Source organism: Ylistrum balloti, unplaced genomic scaffold (assembly GCF_031769215.1).
Source record: "Ylistrum balloti isolate Yb309-2 unplaced genomic scaffold, AGI_CSIRO_Ybal_v1 Utg370362, whole genome shotgun sequence".
Classification (NCBI taxonomy): Eukaryota; Metazoa; Mollusca; class Bivalvia; order Pectinida; family Pectinidae; genus Ylistrum; species Ylistrum balloti.
In genome coordinates, this window is record NW_026782256.1 from 84596 (window position 1) to 109723 (window position 25128).

The 25128-nt window shown below is 34.4% G+C and overlaps 1 protein-coding gene across 5 annotated transcripts in view; it reads left to right on the forward strand.

Moving 5' to 3' along the window:
• Positions 1-20501, forward strand: part of LOC132553875 (smoothelin-like) — a 40158-nt gene extending 19657 nt beyond the window's left edge. For 3 of the 5 annotated variants that reach the window (XM_060218157.1, XM_060218155.1, XM_060218156.1), the window contains exons 3-10: positions 875-950; positions 1145-1435; positions 5678-5761; positions 7166-7306; positions 9378-9459; positions 13604-13718; positions 16365-16516; positions 17149-20501. In XM_060218157.1, the coding sequence (XP_060074140.1) occupies positions 875-950; positions 1145-1435; positions 5678-5761; positions 7166-7306; positions 9378-9459; positions 13604-13718; positions 16365-16516; positions 17149-17302 (1095 nt within the window). In that variant the 3' untranslated portion in view covers positions 17303-20501. The remainder of the gene's footprint in view (positions 1-874; positions 951-1144; positions 1436-5677; positions 5762-7165; positions 7307-9377; positions 9460-13603; positions 13719-16364; positions 16517-17148) is intronic. The other 2 variants (XM_060218158.1, XM_060218159.1) reach the window with 2 other exon arrangements.
• The last annotated feature ends 4627 nt before the right edge of the window (positions 20502-25128 follow it).

Below are 25128 nucleotides of genomic sequence, written 5' to 3' on the forward strand. Positions count from 1 at the left end.
AGCCCAGACTTAGAATGACATCAGACTTTGTATACTGTATGTACAGCCCAGACTTAGAATGACATCAGACTTTGTATTCTGTATGTACAGCTCAGACTTAGAATGACATCAGACTTTGTATACTGTATGTACAGCTCAGACTTAGAATGACATCAGACTTTGTATACTGTATGTACAGCTCAGACTTAGAATGACATCAGACTTTGTATACTGTATGTACAGCCCAGACTTAGAATGACATCAGACTTTGTATACTGTATGTAGAGCTCAGACTTAGAATGACATCAGACTTTGTATACTGTATGTACAGCTCAGACTTAGAATGACATCAGACTTTGTATACTGTATGTACAGCCCAGACTTAGAATGACATCTGACTTTGTATACTTAAGTACAGCCCAGACTTAGAATGACATCAGACTTTGTATACTGAAGTACAGCCCAGACTTAGAATGACATCAGACTTTGTATACTGTATGTACAGCGCAGACTTAGAATGACATCTGACTTTGTATACTTAAGTACAGCCCAGACTTAGAATGACATCTGACTTTGTATACTTAAGTACAGCCCAGAATGACATCAGACTTTGTATATTGTATGTACAGGCCATACTTAGAATGACATCTGACTTTGTACACTGTAAGTACAGCCTAGACATTTTATGTACCTGAAATTTTTGTGAAGCCTGGCTTGTCTAACATACAAATTTAAAAATGAAGTGTTTTCTGCTGATATCACATGATAATATATTGTCAGAGACACAGTCACATGACAAAATTAAGCCAGTCACATGATGATAAATATATAGCCATAGACAGTCACATGATTCTATCCAACCTGATGATTATCCTTCCTCTGTTCTCATCAACAGCTCTCCAAGACTGAGGACTTTGAGGAGAGGAAGAGAATTCGGACCAGGATGAGAGAGCTGCGTGAAATTAAAAATAGTAAGTAGTTAGATGTTAAACATGAAGTTGCTGATTCATATAATGTTTGAAACATGATCTTAGCTATCAACATCTTCAGCTTTAGATCAAATACCAACTTTGTCTTCCAACTTTTGTCAAATCAGTATATAATGGCTTGTCAGTCAGCAATGATAACGTCATCTCCTAAATTTACTTCTTTTTGTGTATCACAGAGGAAATTGAAGCACGCAGAATCCAGCGAGAGAAAGAAAACGAAGACATCATCAAACGCAGACATGAACAAGCAGACAAACAGAAGGCTAAAACACTGGCCGAGTTTGACAAGATGGCCAAAACAGCATCTGAACAGCACAATAAGACACTGCAGGCATCAGAGGCAAGTCTTAAGGAGAAGATACGTCGTGCTGATGAAGACAAGGCAAGAACACTGGCCGTGTATGATGACCTTGCAAAAAAGGGTACAACCACCACATCCACCGTCTCCAAAACAGAGGAAATACCAGGTGTGTTGTCTTGTGTGATTAGTAAAACTATATTGTAGCTTTTCCTGTGTTACAGATCGGTTTGCATTTTGTATAAGGTATTTTGGTGTTCAGGATCTGGTTCTTTGGTGCTCTTGAGTTCTAGCTAGAACAGCTGGTGTGTTAGTCAGTTTGGTAATAGTTCATCATATACCCTGTAGGGTGTTGGCATTGGTATTAATACCTGGGTGATAGTATTTTAGAGATCCTCCGGGGTAACAGCATTTGGTAACATTGGTCAGTTGGCTTATGTGCCAATGGGCACAAGCTGGATAGGTGAAGTTAGGTGAGTCAGTTGGCTGCTACCACATTGCAGTCAATGAATTTATCAACTTATTTGGGGATAATACATTTTACAGCATGCCAGCAAATATTAAACTACCAAGGAGTGATTGTAGTCTGTGACATGTCCACCAATTGGTTGGTTACCTTGGGGACAATAGATTAAGGCTGGGTTGTAGTATATCATATGGCCTGCTGGGTGGTAGTTTGTTATATAATCAGCTGGGTGATAGTACATTATATGTCCTGCTGGGTGATAGTACATTATATGGACTGCTGGGTGATAATAAATCACATGTCCTGCTGGGTGATAGTACATTATATGGCCTGCTGTTTGATAGTACATTATATGTCCTGCTGGGTGATAGTACATTATATGGCCTGCTGTTTGATAGTACATTATATGTCCTGCTGGGTGATAGTACATTATATGGCCTGCTGGGTGATAGTACATTATATGTCCTGCTGTTTGATAGTACATTATATGGCCTGCTGGGTGATAGTACATTATATGTCCTGCTGTTTGATAGTACATTATATGTCCTGCTGGGTGATAGTACATTATATGTCCTGCTGGGTGATAGTACATTATATGTCCTGCTGGGTGATAGTACATTATATGTCCTGCTGTTTGATAGTACATTATATGTCCTGCTGGGTGATAGTACATTATATGGCCTGCTGGGTGATAGTACATTATATGTCCTGCTGGGTGATAGTACATTATATGTCCTGCTGGGTGATAGTACATTATATGTCCTGCTGGGTGATAGTACATTATATGTCCTGCTGGGTGATAGTACATTATATGTCCTGCTGGGTGATAGTACATTATATGTCCTGCTGGGTGATAGTACATTATATGTCCTGCTGGGCGATAGTACATTATATGTCCTGCTGGGTGATAGTACATTATATGTCCTGCTGGGTGATAGTACATTATATGTCCTGCTGGGTGATAGTACATTATATGGCCTGCTGGGTGATAGTACATTATATGTCCTGCTGGGTGATAGTACATTATATGTCCTGCTGGGTGATAGTACATTATATGTCCTGCTGGGTGATAGTACATTATATGTCCTGCTGGGTGATAGTACATTATATGTCCTGCTGGGTGATAGTACATTATATGTCCTGCTGGGTGATAGTACATTATATGTCCTGCTGGGTGATAGTACATTATATGTCCTGGGTGATAGTACATTATATGTCCTGCTGGGTGATAGTACATTATATGTCCTGCTGGGTGATAGTACATTATATGTCCTGCTGGGTGATAGTACATTATATGTCCTGCTGGGTGATAGTACATTATATGTCCTGCTGGGTGATAGTACATTATATGGCCTGCTGGGTGATAGTACATTATATGGCCTGCTGGGTGATAGTACATTATATGTCCTGCTGGGCGATAGTACATTATATGTCCTGCTGGGTGATAGTACATTATATGTCCTGCTGGGTGATAGTACATTATATGTCCTGCTGGGTGATAGTACATTATATGTCCTGCTGGGTGATAGTACATTATATGGCCTGCTGGGTGATAGTACATTATATGGCCTGCTGGGTGGTAGTACATTATATGTCCTGCTGGGTGATAATAAATCACATGTCCTGCTGGGTGATAGTACATTATATGGCCTGCTGGGTGATAGTACATTATATGGCCTGCTGGGTGGTAGTACATTATATGTCCTGCTGGGTGATAATAAATCACATGTCCTGCTGGGTGATAGTACATTATATGTCCTGCTGGGTGATAGTACATTATATGTCCTGCTGGGTGATAGTAAATCACATGTCCTGCTGGGTGGTAGTTTATTATATAATCAGCTGGGTGATAGTACATTATATGGTCTGCTGGGTGATAGTACATTATATGGCCTGCTGGGTGGTAGTTTGTTATATAATCAGCTGGGTGATAATAAATCACATGTCCTGCTGGGTGATAGTACATTATATGTCCTGCTGGGTGATAGTACATTATATGTCCTGCTGGGTGATAGTAAATCAGATGTCCTGCTGGGTGGTAGTTTATTATATAATCAGCTGGGTGATAGTACATTATATGGTCTGCTGGGTGATAGTACATTATATGGACTGCTGGGTGATAATAAATCACATGTCCTGCTGGGTGATAGTACATTATATGGCCTGCTGTTTGATAGTACATTATATGGACTGCTGGGTGATAATAAATCACATGTCCTGCTGGGTGATAGTACATTATATGTCCTGCTGGGTGATAGTACATTATATGGTCTGCTGGGTGATAGTACATTATATGGCCTGCTGGGTGGTAGTGTGTTATATAATCAGCTGGGTGATAGTATATTTGATGGCCTGCTGGGTGATAGCATTGGGTGACACTAGCTTGCTGCTGGGTAAAGTGCATCCTATATCCTGCTAGGTACAGATATTCTGCATATGATCTATGTACATCTATATCTATCTTTGGCTGTTATGTTATATATATCCTAGTTATATATACTGTGTGTGCTCCTTTCTGCTTATTCTATAAACTACCTATATACATATTGGACATATTGACTTTCCTGATCTCAATATTTCCCCAATAACTAGACATCCTTGCCTGAGAATTATCCAGATCAGTTGACTAAGTTGATCATTGTATCTGGTATCATTGCTGATCATGAGGCTAATGATTTGATAGTGTGATTAGTCCAGGGATGTTTTGTCCTTGACACCAGACAGTCATATTACCAAAGGACTTGTCTGGTGTATATATATATATGGATTTTTATCAAAATTTACTGGAAGGGTCTGCTTAGAACTGGCTAAAGCTATACACCCTGTCTCATCCTACTTGCATAGTTAAACTTATGTTATAAGCTGTAAATTTATGATTAAAAAACAAAAAAATTCTTTTTCTTTTCTGAAATTGTATCCAGCAGCACATGATATGAAAGAAAAAATTATTGAAAAAACAAACAAACAAACAAAAACAAAATAAATCTTTAAAATAACTTAAATGATATTAAGAAACTAGAACCAGACTGAATACCAGATTCTAAGGTCTCTGTGAAGAATTGTCCAGTCAAGAGTTTCTCCTAGGTTATCTCCCCTTATCTTGGAGGTTAGGATAATCTCAGAAATCCTGAAGTCATACCTATTTTTACCTCATTTTTCTTCCATTCAGGATTCTAGGAGACAACTTTAGGCTCTCCATTTCCTTGGAGATTAAAATCCTAGAAATTTGCTGCCAAACCTGACAAATGTTCACTAAATCTCATACTATCCTTTCTTGTAATACATCGGATGTGGTAGTATTGTTTTTCTCACATACTGGTAGTATCCTGTGTGTGCTATAATGTATACATGTATTGACTTGTATAAACATAGATGTATATTCTAGTGTAGATACTGTTCAACACTGAACCTCAATTATCACCTCGAGCTATCGAAATTGTTCTTACTCTAATTCTGTGGTCTTTTGATGCAGTTTTGCATTCGAAGTTCATTTTCACTAGAAGTTAAAGATATTTCAATTGATGTTGAGGTTCTACTTTACAGTGAAATCTGGTCACATTCTGACTGCAAGTAATTAAATGGAAATTAGAAAAATACGGTTGTGTTTGACATACAATTACACATGAAGTAACACATTCTTAACAACAATCATCTTTTTTTTTTCACAAATTTAGAAATTAAAAAGTATCCTGCTTGTATGTTTAATTTTCAAGGAGTTTCAATAAACCATAAAAGTAAATTTGTCTAAAGAATTTATAGAATTTGTTTATTTTTCCGTTGATATTAAGAATTTCAAATGAAAAAAAGAAATTTTGGATGATAACTTTTTCAAGATTTTGACCAGATATCACAGATACCATATATGTAGATTTCTTTGCTGCTTGCTTTATATGAAGCTTCTAGACTCCATGCTTGATTGCTTCCTTCATTATCGTTGCTTCTTAGGGGGAACAAGAACAACCGTTATTAAAAAAACAGAAACAAGTGCAGGGTTCGGAGGCGTTGCTTATGGTGCTAAGCCTTCAGCAGGTAAGCGTCACATACACTGGTTTATTTCCGCAGCCAATGAAAATCTCTGTTACAGGTGTCAGTGAGGAGTATTAATGCATGTTTGATTACAAGCACGATGGATTCCATTGTATTTATACCCTCCACCAACTCCCTTCCACAAATGAATTGAATTTCCTTGCATATTTTCTGAAGATTGGTGGATCTGTGTTTATGCTGTTTCCATGGTTACCACTTTCATGTATGTTAATGAAACTATTAGCCACCTGGCTATAAGATTGCATGAATAGAGTTACACAAAAATTTGTAAGAAATGCGTGGCTGTTCTGTCCCGTTGATGATGTGAGCCATCAATATAGATACAAATATGTTAGCAAGGTAATGGCAGGCTCGCTCCCTTTAGAGCTCTCCTGGAAAAAAAGGTTAGGAATGGTGTGTTTTGCCAGAATTGATATTTTTTTACCATAATAACATCTATAGTAAGAATGTCTCATTACAGTGGGATGGGTGTAACTAAACGAGAAAAATGATAGAGAATAGAAAGGGGTGATGGGAGAGGGAAATGAAGACGAGGAAGGGAGAGGGAAATGAAGACGAGGAGGGGAGAGGGGTTTTTGATTTATTGCTTTATAATAGTGAACATGTCTACATATTGCGTCTTATCACAAATCTCCTCAAGCTAAAACATCTTTTGGAAAATAAGGTTAGAGAATATCTGAGTATTCTGGCATGTTGTCATGACATAAAATCTTTGTTATCTCCCTTGGTGCTTTCGGTGTTTGCACCTGGTTATTTTTTCAACAAATTTTTAAATTAAGTAACCATTGCAATGATAAAAAAAATTAATAGATTTATTCAATTTAACCTTTCACCTTAAAAATCTATGTATGATAATTGCAAGATGATATGAGTTTAGAAATAACAAATTGCATCTTTGAAGATTTTGTGATGAGAGAAGTTGCAAGTTTTTTTTGCATTTGTCTCCTCAAATTATGATTTATGTGAATTATTTGTGAATGTACACTATGGATGCAGCAACCCCGTTTGTTGTAAGGTTATGACCCCTATGACCCCTGTGACCTCTAGGACTTAATGCAGTGATCATAACTTTGTGTCTTTTGAAATGTTTTTGTGATTGTCCTGGAATTTTATTTCTTATCCCTCCTTTCAGATCAATTTTCATGTTTTCTAATTTGAAGCCATTTTATTTCTTTATGTTGCTTTCATATGTTTTCACAATTTTTGTTACACACTTAAGTTTACAATTTATTTACAATGATTTTTGTGTTTTTTGCTAATACCTTTTATAAAGTAACATGTGGTTATATTTGCATTTTAGAATTAATGTTTTGTGTTACAATGTATTTAATTTTGGCGTTTGGTTCTAATAGAAAATCCATTCATTTCATTCCATTCACTGTCTAGAACAAGCTGCCAAATTTTTGACAGAGCAACTTAAAAATGCATCTTGCATCGGAACCGAGGGTAAAATATCGGTGAAAACCGAGAGCTGGAGCAGTCGAGATGGAGTCACACACACATCCCAGAAATCTGAAGCTTGGGGAGGTAGAATTTCCTATCAACACCTTGCTCCCTATCATGTACACTTGCTTAAGGTGGTGATAAACATCCCATCTCCTACTAACAAGTTATCTCCCTTTTCTGAACCAATTCTATTTCCAGTTATAGCGAACTTGATAAAGTTTATCTCCTATAATCACCAGTTTTTTTCATCGACTGTTGCAAACCTTTACTGCAAATTTTTACTGCTGATTTTAGATGAAAGTTTTTCAATATATACAAATACATTACCCTGTTATCCTCCACCTGTCATTTATTTTCCCAATCTGTAAACTTGCTGTTAAATTTTTATGAAAATTAATGTTTTCCTTTGATCAAATATTCATTCATCTCATCATGCTCATTTTCTTCTAAACTTCCAGACATCGTTCTCTTTCTTTAACCATTGCCAGTGAGAGCCTATTATAAACACAGTTATCTGCCCTTGACTTTGGTTCACATTTTATAGATCTCATCTATCATATTATCCTCTCGTCCTTGTGACATCAAAACCAGTCACTCCAAAGCTTAATAGTATATAACACTCAGCATGACAAAGTATATATGGCTAACAACTCTCACACACTGTTACCATGGAAATGATACAATATAACTTACGACTAACAACTAACTCTCACACACTGTTACCACGGAAATGATATGATATGATATAACTTATTCTAGATATAGACTCCTTACATATACTTACTAGGATTTCAACAGGTAAACAATTAAAAAGATAAAAATGTCATGTGAATAGTTGATATACTCACGGATAAAAGGAATTATTTTACAAAGATAAGCTTCTTATCTCCCAACTGATTTAAAGTCAAAATGAACTAAGAACAGTTTTGGTAATACTTCACATCAGAGGTAATACTGGAGTGAGTTTATATATTTATAGCATTTCATTACTGATCACTGAAGTGAATGAAAATTTAAAGATGTCACTTTCTACATCTACAAAATAAATGTCTCATTCTTGCATGTTATTCTAACACTAGATTAGAAACTTCAACAACTGCCTGACATATAATATACCGACTTAAACTAATGATAAGTATTGTCAGCAGCAATATATACTGACATGAATGCATGCTTCTTTGCATGATTTGGATACAGATTTTTAGCTAGAATTGTTGATAATACATGCATGAATTACGATTGGCTACCCTGAGAAATGTAAGTGAAGAGTGGTGTAAGGGAGGTAATTCCTACTAGAACTAAGGGAGTTGGCTGTTGTGAGTTAACTTTGTTAAACAAAAAATGGAAAGTTTTGTTTTAGCTTAATTGAATCAACCCTCTGGCAATAGTCCAACTTTCCTTAAAGTTTCTGTAAGATTCTGAAGGCCATTAAAAGCCATCTTACTATGACTGAGCTGCCATATGATTGTGTCTATGTCTTCAAGTAAAAAGCTGCTCGCATAAATATCTGTTTTTATAAGATATTTCTGCTATTTCAAATATGCACCGTAAGATTGTTAACAGAAGTTCACAAAAATGTTCTTCAATAATAAACACCATCTGTATGCAATCTTAGGAACTCTCTAATGTTTGAAGGATGAAAAAGTCTGTTATGTTTGAGTATCTTGTACGCACAATACATGCAATATCAATGGAATCAATTTATAGAAAATTATCTAGTATCCAAAAGTAGTTCCGTGAATCACGCGGAGGAAACATAAGTGTATTGGCAGGTGAATATTGGTGGCTGCTTGCTTTCGTATTTACACGTCGTGTACAGAAGAGAGATAGTGTTGATTATATTCTGTAACGTAAGCAGGGACAATTAATTAATTTTATGTGTATCAGCCAAGGATCCTATTAGAAATTTCAGCTTTAGAAACATCTTGAAATGATCTATATATAAAGAGAGTGGCTTTTATTAATGGATTTTAAAAACTCTGTCTGGATTTATTTTCTTTACATTGTAAAGGAATGATAAACAACACACCAGATGTGTTTCATGCAGTTTAAAAAAAAAGTGAAATGAAATACATTGTTCTTGGTGTTCATATGTTACATATGTATTGACATTTTGTGTAAATCTATTTTAATTTCATCCTCCCCCTTTCAGCGAAACCAGGAGCTGGTGGTGCAATGGCTGCATTTAAAAAGATGGATTCTGCATCAGCTCCCCCTGGTGGTAGTCGACCAAAGTAAGTATTTAGACTTGGATAAGTCTTTGCAGGCAATGCCAGTTACAATTCAAAAGAAGCAAGTTTTTCATTGTCTTTTTTTGTGAAATTTTATAAATTAAATTTGCAAGGAATTTGGATTAAATTCTTGTCATTTAATTAATTTGCTTAACTACAATATTCCATTTATTAAATTTGACATTATCAGAAGTAAAAGTGCTTAATACATGCATTGTTTATAAAGTATGATAGTAGTCTACTATAATATTTGTTATGTTTTGTGTGAAACCAATGAAGTATATATCTGTTTCCTTGACTATAAATAAGCATGCTAAATTAAATATAAAGATAAAATGCTACAAACCTGATTATTTTTGTTTATCAATTTTGGATTTGACTAATTTTGTTTCTTTAATATCAGGAAATGGGTTTCACATACAGAAGGAAACCATTCAATTCTGCTCACATATCTCATCTTCTATGTTTGGCATTAGATGATGAAATTTGATGTGATCATCTTATAAACATGTTGCAATCGACATTAATACATATAGGTTTTTACTTTAATTTTGCCTCTGTTTTTACTCTCTATTCTAAATAAATAATTTTGAAACCTGTTTCCTGAAATCATTTTTGTGTGATGAATATCAATGCAGTGTTTGAACATTCTATCACACAATATCATTTAAATTGTTCTTAGTCATTAGATTGTTATTATTACTGCGCATGTATTTATTGAACAGTAATATTGAACCTCATTCTTATTATCAGAAGATCTCATTATCTTCTAACTGGAGTGCAGACTTTATTCATCTGTGCTATGTCTTAGTTTATAAGATTTTAGGGGAGTATTCAACTTAACCTTACACTAAAAACCAATGAAGTTAAAGAGTTATCTCCCTTAAACTTGAGTTAGCATCCGTAGACTTTCCTGGAACCTAGAGTTATCTCCCTTCCCCTGGGCTAATTACTCCAGACCCGGGGATCAACACCCATAGACATGCATGTAAGAAAGATATTTTCTTTCAAATGTCACTATCACTTAAAATTAGAGGGAAATATCCCAAATTGCAAACAAAAGCCTCACACAATGTGTCCTGCCACACCAACAGACATAAAAATAATGTCAAAATAGAATTCCTCAATTGCGATAGATATTGTACCACAATTTGTAAAAAGTATAGACATATATGTTATAGTTAAGTCTAGAAAAATTAATGATGATGAATTTTTAATGGATGCTGAGTTGTCTCCCCAACCCTAAGTTAATCACACTTGACAATGGAATTAATGTCCATGAACTTTCAGTGAAAGTTGAGTTGTCTCCCCTACTCTAAGCTAATCACCCTTAATACTTATTGGACCTGAGATTATCACTCTATTAACTTATCGCTCTTGACTCTGGAATCAACACCTATCAACATTTTTTCTGTCCTAGAGATTTTCCTCTTCACATAAACACCCTAAAGATTAAAATTAATTCCAATGAATTTAGAGTGTCATTCATGTTCTGTAGGATGTTAAACAATATGAAACCAAACCTTTCTGAAAGGCCAAAGGGTAGTAATAATGAATGTAAAAGCTGTTAATAAACTAATAATTAACTCTTGATTCTAGAGTTAAGTCCCCTTAGTCCAGAATGCCCTTGATGCTTGACTTAAGTCCCCTTAGTCCCGAGTGTCCTTGATCTTAGTCTAAAGTCCCTTTAATCCCGAGTGTCATTGATCTTAGAGTTAAGTTCCCTTAGTCCTGAGTGTCCTTGATCTTAGAGTTAAGTCCCTTTAGTCCTGAGTGTCCTTGATCTTAGAGTTAAGTCCCTTTAGTCCTGAGTGTCCTTGATCTTAGAGTTAAGTCCCCTTAGTCTTGAGTGTCCTTGATGCTAGACTTAAGTCCCCCTTATTCCCCTTTGTCCTGAGTGTCATTAATGTTGGGGTTATCCACTTCACCCACATGGTAAGTACTCAGACTTTATAATAATCACTATAAATGCCAGAAGTTATTATTCCATATCATAGAATAGTCTCCCTTGTCCTAAATTGCTTCCCTTTGATGTAGATTTGACAAGGAGTGAATGTTATATTAAGGTAGTTTGTATGTCAGTAAGTGATCATGTTATGTATATATACATACAAGATATCATACAGTTGTCAGTTTTATATCTATGTACAAAATGTATGTTTTGATTTTGCATAATACCGGTAACTAAACAATTTTGTTGTGTATGTCCAGTTGCTTAAAATGCTTACAGATTGAAGACAAAAATTGCAGTAAAAAGTTGTATTGATGTTTTTTTTTTTTTTTTGTTTTTTGTTTTTTTTTAAATGAAAGTTAAAGAAATTTAAACATAGGAGAGAAAGACTGAATAAGACACCTGTTAATCTGTAGGCAGTTTAAACACCTTTTGTTTGTGTGACATATGTATTGTTGTGTTTTTTAACTATCAGTGGTTTATTGGCTGTATCATATGCAAAGAAGGCTGCCACGACGATGCGCAGAAACGCTGCTGTTATCAAACAGGAAATTCTCTCATTTGTTAGAAAGAACACGGAAGCGTATGAGGTATACCGAGTCAATAAATTACTTTTATTGGATCTAGTTAGTGTTCACTCACCGTTTTTTCCAGACCATTATTTGTATCCATCTCCTGCTAACATGTGTGCTGTTTTTATAGTACAATTTCAGTTAAACATATCAACACTACATTGTAGCTTCTTTGTACTCGTATTTTCTGTCTAGTTTATGAAATACAACTTACACATCATATTTATATGACTGGGTACATTATAATCAAAACACTGAAAGTAACAACCTAATATTACCGTGGAAATCTTATCAATTATGTTTTTAACAACATAATTTCATATTTTTTCTATGTATATCAGTTTAGATTTTAACAGTTTACTATATATACATATAGTCTGCTTTTTCTTCTTAAATAAATTAGATAAAGATACACAACTGAAAAATCCTTTTTTGATATTCTGACAAACCCTAATGAAGTGGCCATTGACATGCTAGTCATTATCATTGCACCTTCAACCATTCAATATCAACAAGCAGTCACTGAGTAGGGATTAGTGACCTGCTGTCTGTCAGCTCTATGTATGTACATGCACTGTCATGTCCACATGGTCAAGTGCTCATTGTCAGTATATTCACCATCACATCCACCTGAGTTCGATGTCAGTAAATGTACAGTCACATCCACCTGAGCTCATTGTCAGTAAATGTACAGTCACATCCACCTGAGCTCATTGTCAGTAAATGTACAGTCACATCCACCTGAGCTCATTGTCAGTAAATGTACAGTCACATCCACCTGAGCTCATTGTCAGTAAATGTACAGTCACATCCACCTGAGCTCATTGTCAGTAAATGTACAGTCACATCCACCTGAGTTCGATGTCAGTAAATGTACAGTCACATCCACCTGAGCTCATTGTCAGTAAATGTACAGTCACATCCACCTGAGCTCATTGTCAGTAAATGTACAGTCACATCCACCTGAGCTCATTGTCAATACTGTTGTGTCCACCTGAGCTCATTATCAATACTGCCGTATCCACCTGCTAACCATTTGCATGAGCTTTGTTTCCCACTTTGTGTGTCCAGTCACCTTTAACCTGCCAGATAGCTGTCAAAAATTCACTAAAATTATTTCTACTTCTTTTACAGATCTGTCATCACAAAATTCTACAAGACCATTTTTTTGCTTCACTTTATTGGAACCTCTTGTTTCAGGGTGCATGTTTTATATTGTTTATCAAATCTGTAATGCTGAAGGGTCATTAAAATTTCCTACGGGATAGTTTTTGTTAAAATTCTAATTTTTTTGATATAGAGATGCCATCATGTTTGATATCTGAATGTGGCTGTATAAGTTCCTTTAGAAATAATTTTAAGATTAAGCAACTTTTGAACTCTACGTTATCAGGAATAAATGTCTTATCAAAGTGCCGAGGTCAAAGTTCAACCTCTACCCTGCAAGCATTACACATTTGACTCCCACTTTTGTTGTTGAATCCAATAGCAAATTGTTGCTGCAAAGATGGAGACCAAAGGTGACCTCTGGTGACCTCATGTGACCTCTGTCAACCTCTTGGTTTTGCATATTATTATTTATACACCTTATTATCACATGAACACTACTGTTTTCTCCTGCAAGCTTCATGGCGGCTCAAGGTCGCGGGGGAGGTGGCGGAGGCAAGGTCATGCGTAGTCCCAGTGCCATCAAAACTATGTTGTTGGAGTGGTGTAAATCTAAAATCAACCATTATGAGGTATCCTTGTCTGTTGTCATGGTGTCATGATTGACACTGACTCGACACTGTAAACATGTATCAATATCCACACATTTACACTTTCCACCTCCTAATATGTAAAGGAAGAAAAAAGTCACAAATCCAGATTTTGTGGGGTTTTTTTTTTTAATCTATTCTAATTTATAAAAGAAAAGATCTGTCTTTAGATAGGTTTCATTATGGCTATATTCAGAAAAGAAAAATAATTAGCTATTTTTTGAGAAAAATTAAAACGAAAAATTTTCAGATCTTATGAAAAGATAACTACACCATAAGGGCTAATTTTAGAAGAAAAAATGAAAATTTTTTATTGTTATATTGAGAGAAAAAAAATTGTGTCAGTCTCAAGTTTGATTGATTTTTTAATTAACTGAAAAAGAATTTGTGTGATCACAAAATCCTAAAAATAAACTGTAATAAAGCATTAAGTTCGAAATGTCTGTGGTATTAGATACATTTACAGTATAACGATGATGTTGTCACATGACTTACGACAAAATAATCTTCTGGGATGTGGCTGAATGGCATGGCTTAATCTATAACAGGAATGGTGTTATGTTATGTAGTGGAATGACACAAGATGTGATTTGGCTGTGGTGTACTGATCTGTAATCAAAACTACTTAAGTTTGCACATGCTCACTGAAATGAATTGTGATTTGTAGGTTTTTCACTATCTTGTCAACCATTGATGTGTTCTCTGCTCTGAAATTTTCACGCTGCTTTTAAAATAAATTCTACTACTTCATTTTGATAATTATCTTATTTTGATATCTTAAACTCGCTGAAAATAATTTTGCATGTAAAATATCATATTGTAACTAACGATAAATAAATTAAAATCATACACAGAACTGAAAAACTTCACAACGATCTCCCAAAGATTTTTTTTTTATATATTTAACAAATAATTCATTACAATAGTTGTTCAACCAGTAGAAAATTTAAGTGTGATGTTTCAATGACAACACCTTCACCTTCTTCAGATATTATAGAACTTCTTATTTATTGACATTACTATCTTAAAGAAAATATTTTGAAATATGTAAATAATTCATTTATTAAGAATGATTTGCATAAAAACCAAGTGTAAAAAAAAAACATTTTCAATGTAGCCATATTCAACAGTATTGGTAAAAGAAATTCAAACCTTAACTGTCGGTTGGTAAAAAAAATGCTTTCCATGTTTTAATGGGGGTTATAAATATAGACACATTCCTGGAATATTTAAGGTGTGCATGTTATTCTTACAAGGTTGGCTTGATGCATGTTGACAAGCAAATGATTCCTCCAAGTTTTCTGCTATAAAAAAATCTGTAGTATTTATAAGGATATACAAGTATTAATCCAGATTTAGTATAATATAGTTTATCTGTCAAACTTTTCTGCGCATGAAAAGCTGCATTGTCGGTGTTATTCAGAAAAAACGCTGTTTGCATGTACACCAAATTCTCATGTGGAAGTTACAGGTAGTGATTGTGGGGGAACAATGTGATAATTCTCTTTAAATCTGTAGATTTCTGGTTAAGGTTCATTTCTGGAATCTTCAGGAAACACCTGTACTTTGATTGGTTGTATGGTATGCCTTTTGCTATCCTAACAGGCTGGGTTCAATCTTTTACATTGTATCTGTTTGTTTTAAGTACAATCTGTTTAGAAATAATGTTAAGTAAATGGGCTGGTGTATTTCAGAATAATGATTTACAGAAGATGATCAAAAGATAATCCATAGTAGCTTGTTACATTAAAAACCTATTCTTACATATCATTAAATGAATATTGTTTTCAGTATGAAGATACTATCAGATTGCTTATCAAAGAAATATTGTATCAGAACCTTCAACAGAGAAGACTATACATAGACTAGCTGGTTCTTTGTTAAATAAGTTGCCTTCAGATGTGCAATAACAATATGACCTAGATTGTTCTTTGGATTTCGAAAACAAATAATTCCCTGATGGGTTATACAAATGGTTGTTGGGTCAGATTGTTTACAAATGTTTTAAATATTAACAGATTCCTGCTGAAAGGAATTTTTATATCATATTATACCTCAGCAATTAGCTGGAAAATAAAAAAAATATTTCAAAAAAGCAAATTGCTTTTGGAGAAATGGATATGTGATTGCTGATGTTTAAATTGCATGATTAGTAAGCTTAGTACTCCGTAGTTTGATGGTAGAGGTAGCTGCCAGGAATGTAATATTCTTTTTCAGAGTCAAGCTTGACAAACAAATGTACAGATATTTCATTTGAAGATTTTATGTAACAACTGCAATGTTAACTTTATTTCTTGTAATATAAATTAGAAGTCATGATACAATTTATTATAATATCAGTTTTATTAATACAAAATAATTGCAATCATTATAGTGATTGTGATGATAAAGACCCAGTTTCCTGTCACATTGGAATTGGCAGAAAACTTATACTGTTTAACGCTTTACTTAATTAAGACTAAATTATCTCTTTGAACATTAATTCTCTGATTGATAGTTCACATGGTGATGTAACACCTGAGATGGTAAAATAATTTAATAAAATCATATCATTTGATTTATAGGAAAGTTGTTTTGAAAAAACACAAAGATGATTAGAAAATTTAATTTGTTATATTTTCATTTTAGGGAATTGAGGTGACAAATTTCTCCAGCAGTTGGAACAATGGGATGGCATTTTGTGCCCTGATCCACAATTTTTACCCTGATGCATTCGATATCACCAAGCTGAACCCCAAAGCCAGACGGGCCAACTTTACCCTTGCGTTCGATACAGCAGAGTTAGTATCTACATAAATTTGAGCCATATTTTTATACTTCATTTCTGTCTCCATGGCAAAGTTGGTGGGTTAACTGAAATCACTTTGTCGCTAGTCAAAAGAATACATGTACATCAAGTGATTCTGATAAAAAGACTGATACTTTTTTTCTAAATCTTGTCATCATACCCTTGTATCTTTTGTTAAACATTGTGAGAACTTCATCCTTAACATGAGCTCACACTGAAGTCATGTTTGATTTATCCCCCTTAGTGTTTTAATGGCTGTTCTTTTTTAATTTCATATCTTAATGAGTTTCATCATTATTTCCAATTTATCACGTTATTTATTAAATTGTTTAAAATCTTAATTTGCAATTTTGATGAAGTATTTGAAATTGCCCCAGCGAGAAAAGAAAAGAAAAAAAAAAAAAAACACAGCAAAATAGGTAGTTACTTCTCTTACTGAACTTACAAGCAAGAATGAAAGTAACTCTTCCGATGGCCAAGTATCATATCCTAGAAACCGTTTTTGTGGCTTAATTTATACAGAGTTATGGCCCTGTATTTAGTTTTTGATTAAGATTTCTTTTTTCTGGAGATAAGAGACTAAAAACCAATGACTAAAACCTGTTTTACAAAAATACTTTACAGGAAGTTAGCAGACATTGCTCCACTTCTCGATGTAGAAGACATGGTACGCATGAAGAACCCCGACTGGAAATGTGTATTTACATACGTACAGAGTTTCTACCGCAAACTCCACAATCATGAGGCCAACAAGGCCAAACAGACATCGGAACAGTAATCTCTGTGTGACCTACATGACTGCATCACTGTTACATGTAGAGAAAACAAAACTGATGTTCATAGAAGTATTGGCGATCACAGAGGAAACGGACCCGGCTGGAATTTATTGGCGGCTTACGTGACAGTTGATGACCTTTGCATCCTTCAATATTTTACAATTGTCACAACAGGATGGCATTTATGCTTGTAGTGTGATCTTAATAACTCAGAGGTCAAAGGTCAGTGCATCTTTGAAATCAGTAGTTCGTGAGAAAGACTGGAATGAAGGCTTATTTAAAATACTCAAAATCAGATAGTGTTTACATATATGTTTACAGCCTTACAACAGCAATCATAGTTTTTATCTTCTACTGTCAATATGAAGCACTTCGATGATTAAACTGGATTAACGTTAGTCTGCTGATTATTTAAACTCCTGAAGGTTGGAAATCTGATGTTTTCAAACTTTAGAAGTAAATTCATATTGTCAATGAGTAAAAGTATACACTTGCTTTTCTCGAGAGTTGTGTAACGAAAATAGACGTAAAATATTACTTGAATGTTTATACTCAATTACAGTACAATATAGATTTTTGTTAACTCTTGATAAAGGAATTGTCCAGTAGAACATTACATATTTACTGTGCCAAAATATACTCTCATCTCATGTCAGATATAGATGATAGAGACTCATTGAATATTTACATTATCACATGTCTAGTGTACATACTTTGTACCACTAATCTGCCATCTTGGATTGAATATTGTTTTTACGGTAGCATGTAGCGCAGTCAACCGTAATTGCTTTTTTGTTGGCAAGAATATGCGACTGCTTATATATTGAATTTTACAATTTTTAAATTGTTACCATATATTTATCCTAGTTACTACTCAAATATTTGCAAAGTGACAGAGGGTAACATGCTATAAATAATTACTGTTGAAGGTCATTGATTTGACCCTGTTACGGGTCAAGGCCATATAAAAATCAATAATTATAGAATGTGCAGGATTTCCAGCAACACAGTGAAATACCAATCAGTGGTTTTAAACAGCTTATTGTGCATATATGGTTCATTTGGCTAATGTGTTACCTGCAGCTTTCATGACTTTGTTTTATAAGAGATAGTTGGACTTACGATAACCACTGATGTTAAACCCATCAATAAGTCTGGAGGTGTGGAATTGGGTAGGGGAAAAAACCAATACATTCTCATAACTAGATATATTGATTTATTTTTGTAAAAGACAAACTGGGTTGAATGATTACAAAAGGTCAAGGTCACAAACAGTGTACTTAAGTTCATGACCTTTATGAGTGAAAAGAATACCCTGATTTAGTCCCACAAAAGCTTCTTATCTCCGTCCAGTTCCTAATCCTAGGCAGTTCATTTATTAAGTAGTTAGTAATACTAAAACAAAGTTAAGAATAAATTACTTAGAGCTTTCAGTTAGGCCTATGACACGAGATAAGAGTATCCAATTTGACCCTGACTTTGATTGGTAGTGTCCAAATTGACCCTTGACCTTGATTTGGAATGTCCAACAAAATCCTTGACCTTGGGTAGGAATGTCCAGTTACACAAAAATAAGATACTTGAGTAGAAAAAAAAGTGAAAATGGATTCAATTTTTTCCTAAACAAGTATACAGCTAGTGTAAACATCCACCCCTGCAGGTCACAATGGATCAGCCATAGGAGAATCCATTGTAGATTTGTAGGGGTGTCTGGGCTCTCTCACCCTGATTTCCAATGAATCCGTACAAAATCAGGAGGTTTGAGAGTGTTGACTATATATATATAGGTATATAGTATGTAAGTCGTTTAGCACTAGTTGGTAATTATATATAGTGATATATGCAGCAGAGCTTGTGTGTTACTGTTCATGTGTGTTATATAAATAATTCTTTATTTTTAATTCAGTATATGAGTGTTACGCTATTTTATCATCAGATGTTGTGATGCAACTTTACATAATTTTTTTTATATCTATGTTCTGTGTTTTACTTTAGCCCAAGTGATCTGAATATTATGCAAGTCATCTTGTAGACTTTCCACATTTTTGTTGTATTTTATCAGTACAGTTCCATCTCTTTACCTGATCTGGTTTAAACCATCCACTCTGGTTTTCTACTTTTAAGTGATATAGTCAATTTGTAACTTTCAAACAAACAATTGTAACTGTTAGTCATATGTATGGTGCTCCAGTCTGTGTCGATCGCCATAGAAATTTAATCCATGTGGAGTGTCAAAGTGCAGGTCACTTGTCACTGTTTTTCTTCTGTGTTTTTAAAAATCCTCTTCCGATACTTTTGACATGTTTTACAAATGTATTTCATGTTTTACAAATGTATTACATGTATTTCATGTTTTACAAATGTATTACAAGTTGTACACATGTTTCTCATGTTTTACCTGTGTTTTTCATGTTTAATGGGTGTTGCACACATTTTAAAAGTGTTGTATCTTGTTTTACAAATGTTTCGCACTTTTAGCATGTGTTTTACACATTCAATAGTTTTTTAACTGGTGTTTTTATCAACAGGTGGCTTTTCAACAGGTGTTTTACACATTATCTGGCACTTTATGCATTGTCGATGCATGCTATTTAATAGAAAAGGAACTTATTACATGTGACCATGTTCATTATATCCAGACAATGTAATGGTGTATTAAGGTATTGTGCCAAAAACGGTACCACCATGTGGACAGAGAATCCTTATTTATAGATACGTTTTGATTTCTGGAACAAATTTTTGGTATAGACATTCTCAGATCATCAAAAGAGAATAAATCTCTCGGCAATAAAGTCTGACTATGGGAGAATTTGTTCACACATTTTCACAATTGTATGCAATATTCTGATCTTTACACCATACACGGCTTGAGTATACTTACAGGAGGAAGGCCAGCTTCCTCTCTGGTTATAATACATATAAGTAAAAGTTTTGGAAAATTGATCGGACTGTTTTGAGAAGATTGAGGGATGACCTCTTTGTATGAATAATGAAACCACTGCAATATTTTCTGTGTAAGGTGTATCTACTGATATTAACAAATAGTTATCTCTCTTGTGGTGAGAACCTCCTATACATCCTAACTTGCCATTCTCTATTTCTGACATATTACTATTGGTAACATGTAGATTTTGTGATAATTTGCTTTAAATTTATTGAACATTTATTGAATAAGAATTAAATAAAAAATGACAAAAACAATGATGGATACAAGGTGTTGTGTATTTATTTCGGAAAGAAATATTTCCCTGCAAACCTGTCTAATGTTGAAAGACTTGATGAATCACTTTAATACCAATGAGTGACTACAGCCAGTCAAAATGGTGTTTTCCACAATCTTTTGAATTTTTAGAGGGATAATACATACATCATAGATCATTAATTAAGTCATTGAACCAACGATTAAATTAACTGACAATTTGTTTGTTAATCGGTTTTAAAAGTTCACCCAGTCTCATGATTTGTTCAAATCATAACATGTTGAAACAGAGAGAACTTCCATGGTTTGAGGAAGTACAGCTGCAGTGTGTAAATCTGTTAATTCTCATTCAGACCATGGATGTAATAGTGAAGGATAAGAAGCTAGGCCCAGAGGTGACTTCTCTGGCGTTAGTTTTTTGATCACTGATCCGTGAAGTTGTCATTTAATCATCACAGACAATTAGCAATGACACGCCTGACTAAAGCAGCTATAGATGATCTCACTTTGGTAACAAAAATAATACTGAAGTGAGATATCACAAAAACTTACTTAAAACTATAAAAAAATGCTTTTTATCATTATTTAAAGTTGATTTCCTTCCTGAGAGTGGTTTACAATTTAGGGTGGTATATCAGCTGCAAATAGGTTATTCATGAATTTCGTTTAACAAATACCAAAAGTTAACAGAAATATTTGTAACTAATCTAAGTTACCACAGTTAATTTGAAATTTATTAAATTTGCTACTGCTGTTTGTTTTGAAAAGATTATCTTTTTACTGCCTGAGAATTTTTTGTTAACACAGCAAGGCTTGCTAAGTAAAATTTCTTCGCTGTAGCATATATTGTAATATGTATGATTCGTATGGTACTGATCTATGAATTTGGGGAAGGGCGATAACTCTGTCAGTCTTTTAGCAATAAGTTGCCTTAAGAATTCGGTTTTTAGGAGGAGAAATTGTAGTTAGTTGGGAGTTTGAAGAAACATCGATCACGTGGACCGAAACAAGAGTTGATTTAATCTGTTAATTTTATCTAATTCTGAGCTAAATCCATCCCTTCCCTCAAACTCTACACGGTAGAGAATCCTAAGTTTGTGTCCGAAGTTTTTAAAAAAAAATATAAGATGATTACTGACTGTTCATTACGAACAAATTGCGTTATTTAGCGATTATCGCTTCGCTGGGGCGAATTGTCCTTACACGTTACTCGAGGATCGACACTGCGTTACCACGTGATAACATTACATATTGTTTTGAACATAGCAAAATACTGTGTTTAATATATTGTTCCGACAGTTTTGGAGATAGAACAACAAATTCTCAAAATCAATTCATTAGCAATCTTTGTTTTCGCCACCATTCCACCTTAAGGCCGAGATGTTCCAGAGTACCCTAAAAAAATCATACCTAAAACTCACAACATTATGTTATGGACATCAACGAGAGTTCGAGGAATTTGTTATGAAGCTGAACGACTACATCTCGCCTTTCAACAATCAGCGAACGAGAGCACACTTGGCCCTTCATACCTCAGGTCACATGGTAGGATTGCCTTCATCCCAAACAGTCTTCTGATCGCAAATGTGTGACAGGAGTAAGTTTTGTCTGTTTCGCCAAGTTACCCATAAAGAAATGAAATTAGTTGAAAGCTCACATGCCGACTAAATTTTGTTGATAGCTAATTAACTGAATAATCAATTAACAAACGATATTGCAAATTACCTGTCGAAAACCCACCGGCCGACACAATGACCAATTTTGTGTGCACTATTGTATTCATTACATTCCTATCTCGAAAGCCCAAAGATCTATCGAGCTCTTCCATGTTCCTATCAAAGTTTTGAATGCTTCGTCCTTCCCGGTAACCAGTTTAGAAGAAACAACCCTGATTCACTTTGCTTACACGTCGGTTGATGATGAAAGTTCTCATTTGTCAGATAATTTTATTCAAAATACCCAACCCAGCGCCAGCCAGAATAGTGAATCAGATGGCCCTTTTTCTAACTGACATACGTTCTTATTTGTTTGCACAGGATCAACTGCAGCTCATAAATATTCATAAATTGAAACATAAAGAGTTGTTTTGTCACTGCAAGCCTGACAAGCACGGTGTTTTGCGACACCAGTTGGATGAACTCTTGCGCCAAGGAATAATCGCACCAGTTAACGAGGAATTATAACAAGCAATGCAGTTCTTGTTTTCAAAGCAAGGCAAAGAGAACAAACCAAAGCAACTAGTCACTCAAACCTTTCCCAGTTTCGATTTTGTGTTGATTTTATATGAACATTTCGGTATGCGATGCCCTAAAAGAGCTCTCTGAATCATTCTGTGGCCAATATCCTCAATTCTGTACTTCTAATCATCTGTCACATTGATGTAAACGACTATGGACAATAGAACGGACTCCTCTGTGTCAGATATACATTTTAAGACAGATGACATCATCGACTTCAATATCGACAAAGCAGTAGGACCTCATACCATCAGTAATGACATGTTAACAAGGACCGTTCTTTCGGTTTCTGTGCCGTTATCTGATATTTTTTCGAACTTCTTTAGATATCGTAAATTTTTCTAGAGCTTGGAAACATGCTCTAGTTACGACACATCTAACTATCATCCTACTTAATAGCTTAGTACAACAGACATGTCCCATCTAACTGTCGTCCTATTTGATAGCTTAGTACAACAGACATGTCCCATCTAACTGTCGTCCTATTTGATAGCTTAGTAAAACAGACATGACCCATCTAACTATCGTCCTATTTAATAGCTTAGTACAACAGACATGTCCCATCTAACTATCGTCCTATTTAATAGCTTAGTACAACAGACATGTCCCATCTAACTATCGTCCTATTTAATAACTTAGTACCACAGGCATGACCCATCTAACTACCGTCCTATTTAATAGCTTAGTACAATAGACAAGACCCATCTAACTATCGTACTATTTAATAGCTTAGTACAACAGACATGTCCCATCTAACAATCGTCCTATTTAATAGCTTAGTACAACAGACATGACCCATCTAACTATCGTCCTATTTGATATCTCAGTAAACAGACAATACCCATCTAACTATAGTCCTATTTAATAGCTTAGTACAATTGGTAAGGTTTTAGTCACTAACTAATTACATAGTTATTGCATAGAAAATTCACATGTTTATAAATATCAGTAAGGATTTCAGACACGAAACCCAACCGTATACCAACTTATTCAATAAAATGTGTACATGGTGGCTAATGGGCAAAGTTCACCAGTTCACCACCTTATTGATTCATCAAGGATGCACGGAATGCCGCTTTGATAGACATTTCATATTTTCAAAAAACAATTTTACCTGCTCCAGAATTTAATGACATTTTCAATATTTGAGGTACATATATTTAGCCAAAAATATGTAAATATTTTGGGTGAACAGCAACTGTAAGTTTGTCAAACAGTTTTCAAAAAACAAACAAACAAACAAACAAAAAATAAAAAAACAACAAAAAAATAATGAATGGAATAGGTCGAAACAAATCACCACTAATTACTGTAAATAAAATTAATAATGATCTTTCTTTAATGTAAACATGGGCAAAAATTGTTAGTCAAATCTTATCAAAATAATAGAAGTTCTGTTTGATTTCTAACAGGGATTTAGAACATGCCAATAATATTAGTGTAGATTTGTTTAACATTATAAGCATTTGAGGTGAATTTGTCGATGCCAAATATAAATGGAACTATCATATCGAATATATATCCAAAAAAGCTGTGAAGCAAATAAGCATTTTCCCAAGGTTAAAATATATTTTAATTCGCCAGACGTAGAACAAAATTTATAGAACATTTACACTGTCACCTTTAGAGAATTGTTGTGAACTGTTGATGGCAACAAGAATAGTTACTGAATTTTCATCCAATTCTAGTAACATAATCTATATTATGAAATAGACTATGATTGTGATTATAGCATTTTGCGAAGTAAGGATTACATATATACATATTACTTATATATCAGTTTGGCATCTGCCGAATTGTAAAAATATGATTGTAATCATGTCTTATATAAATCAAATAATTTGTGGTCAATCCCTATATTTTAAAAATTAAAAAAATAAATTAGATAATTGTCTGTATGAAACGGTATCTGTCCTATTTGTATTGGTAAAGTTACATCTTTGTCTGGTTAGCGTTGTTTGTAACGTGATTCGAATTAAATTCTAATGATGCAGAGCTCTCCTAGTTGGGTCGTGTTTTGTCAACAACACGTTTCCAATCGATTGCAGATCATATCACTGGAATGGTTTCCATTACATTCTACGGTCTAGATTAGATATAATTACAAGCTTCATGACACTTAATTTATGTACGTTTCGGAAAAAAAAATTAATTTATAGTTTAGTATTTCAGAAATAATCATTAGTGTGATGTGGCGTTTTATTTATAATTAATCTGACGGATACCTGTTTGGATCCAACATCACTGAACGAACATTACAAATGATCCCTATGAGACTGCAGTTAATCTAACATTTACATCATTAAATGGATTTATGTTCACGACACAAGAAGTGTTTTTCTCTGAGAGGCCTTATTGTGTCGATTAATTAGAATTACTTGTGTATTCTACA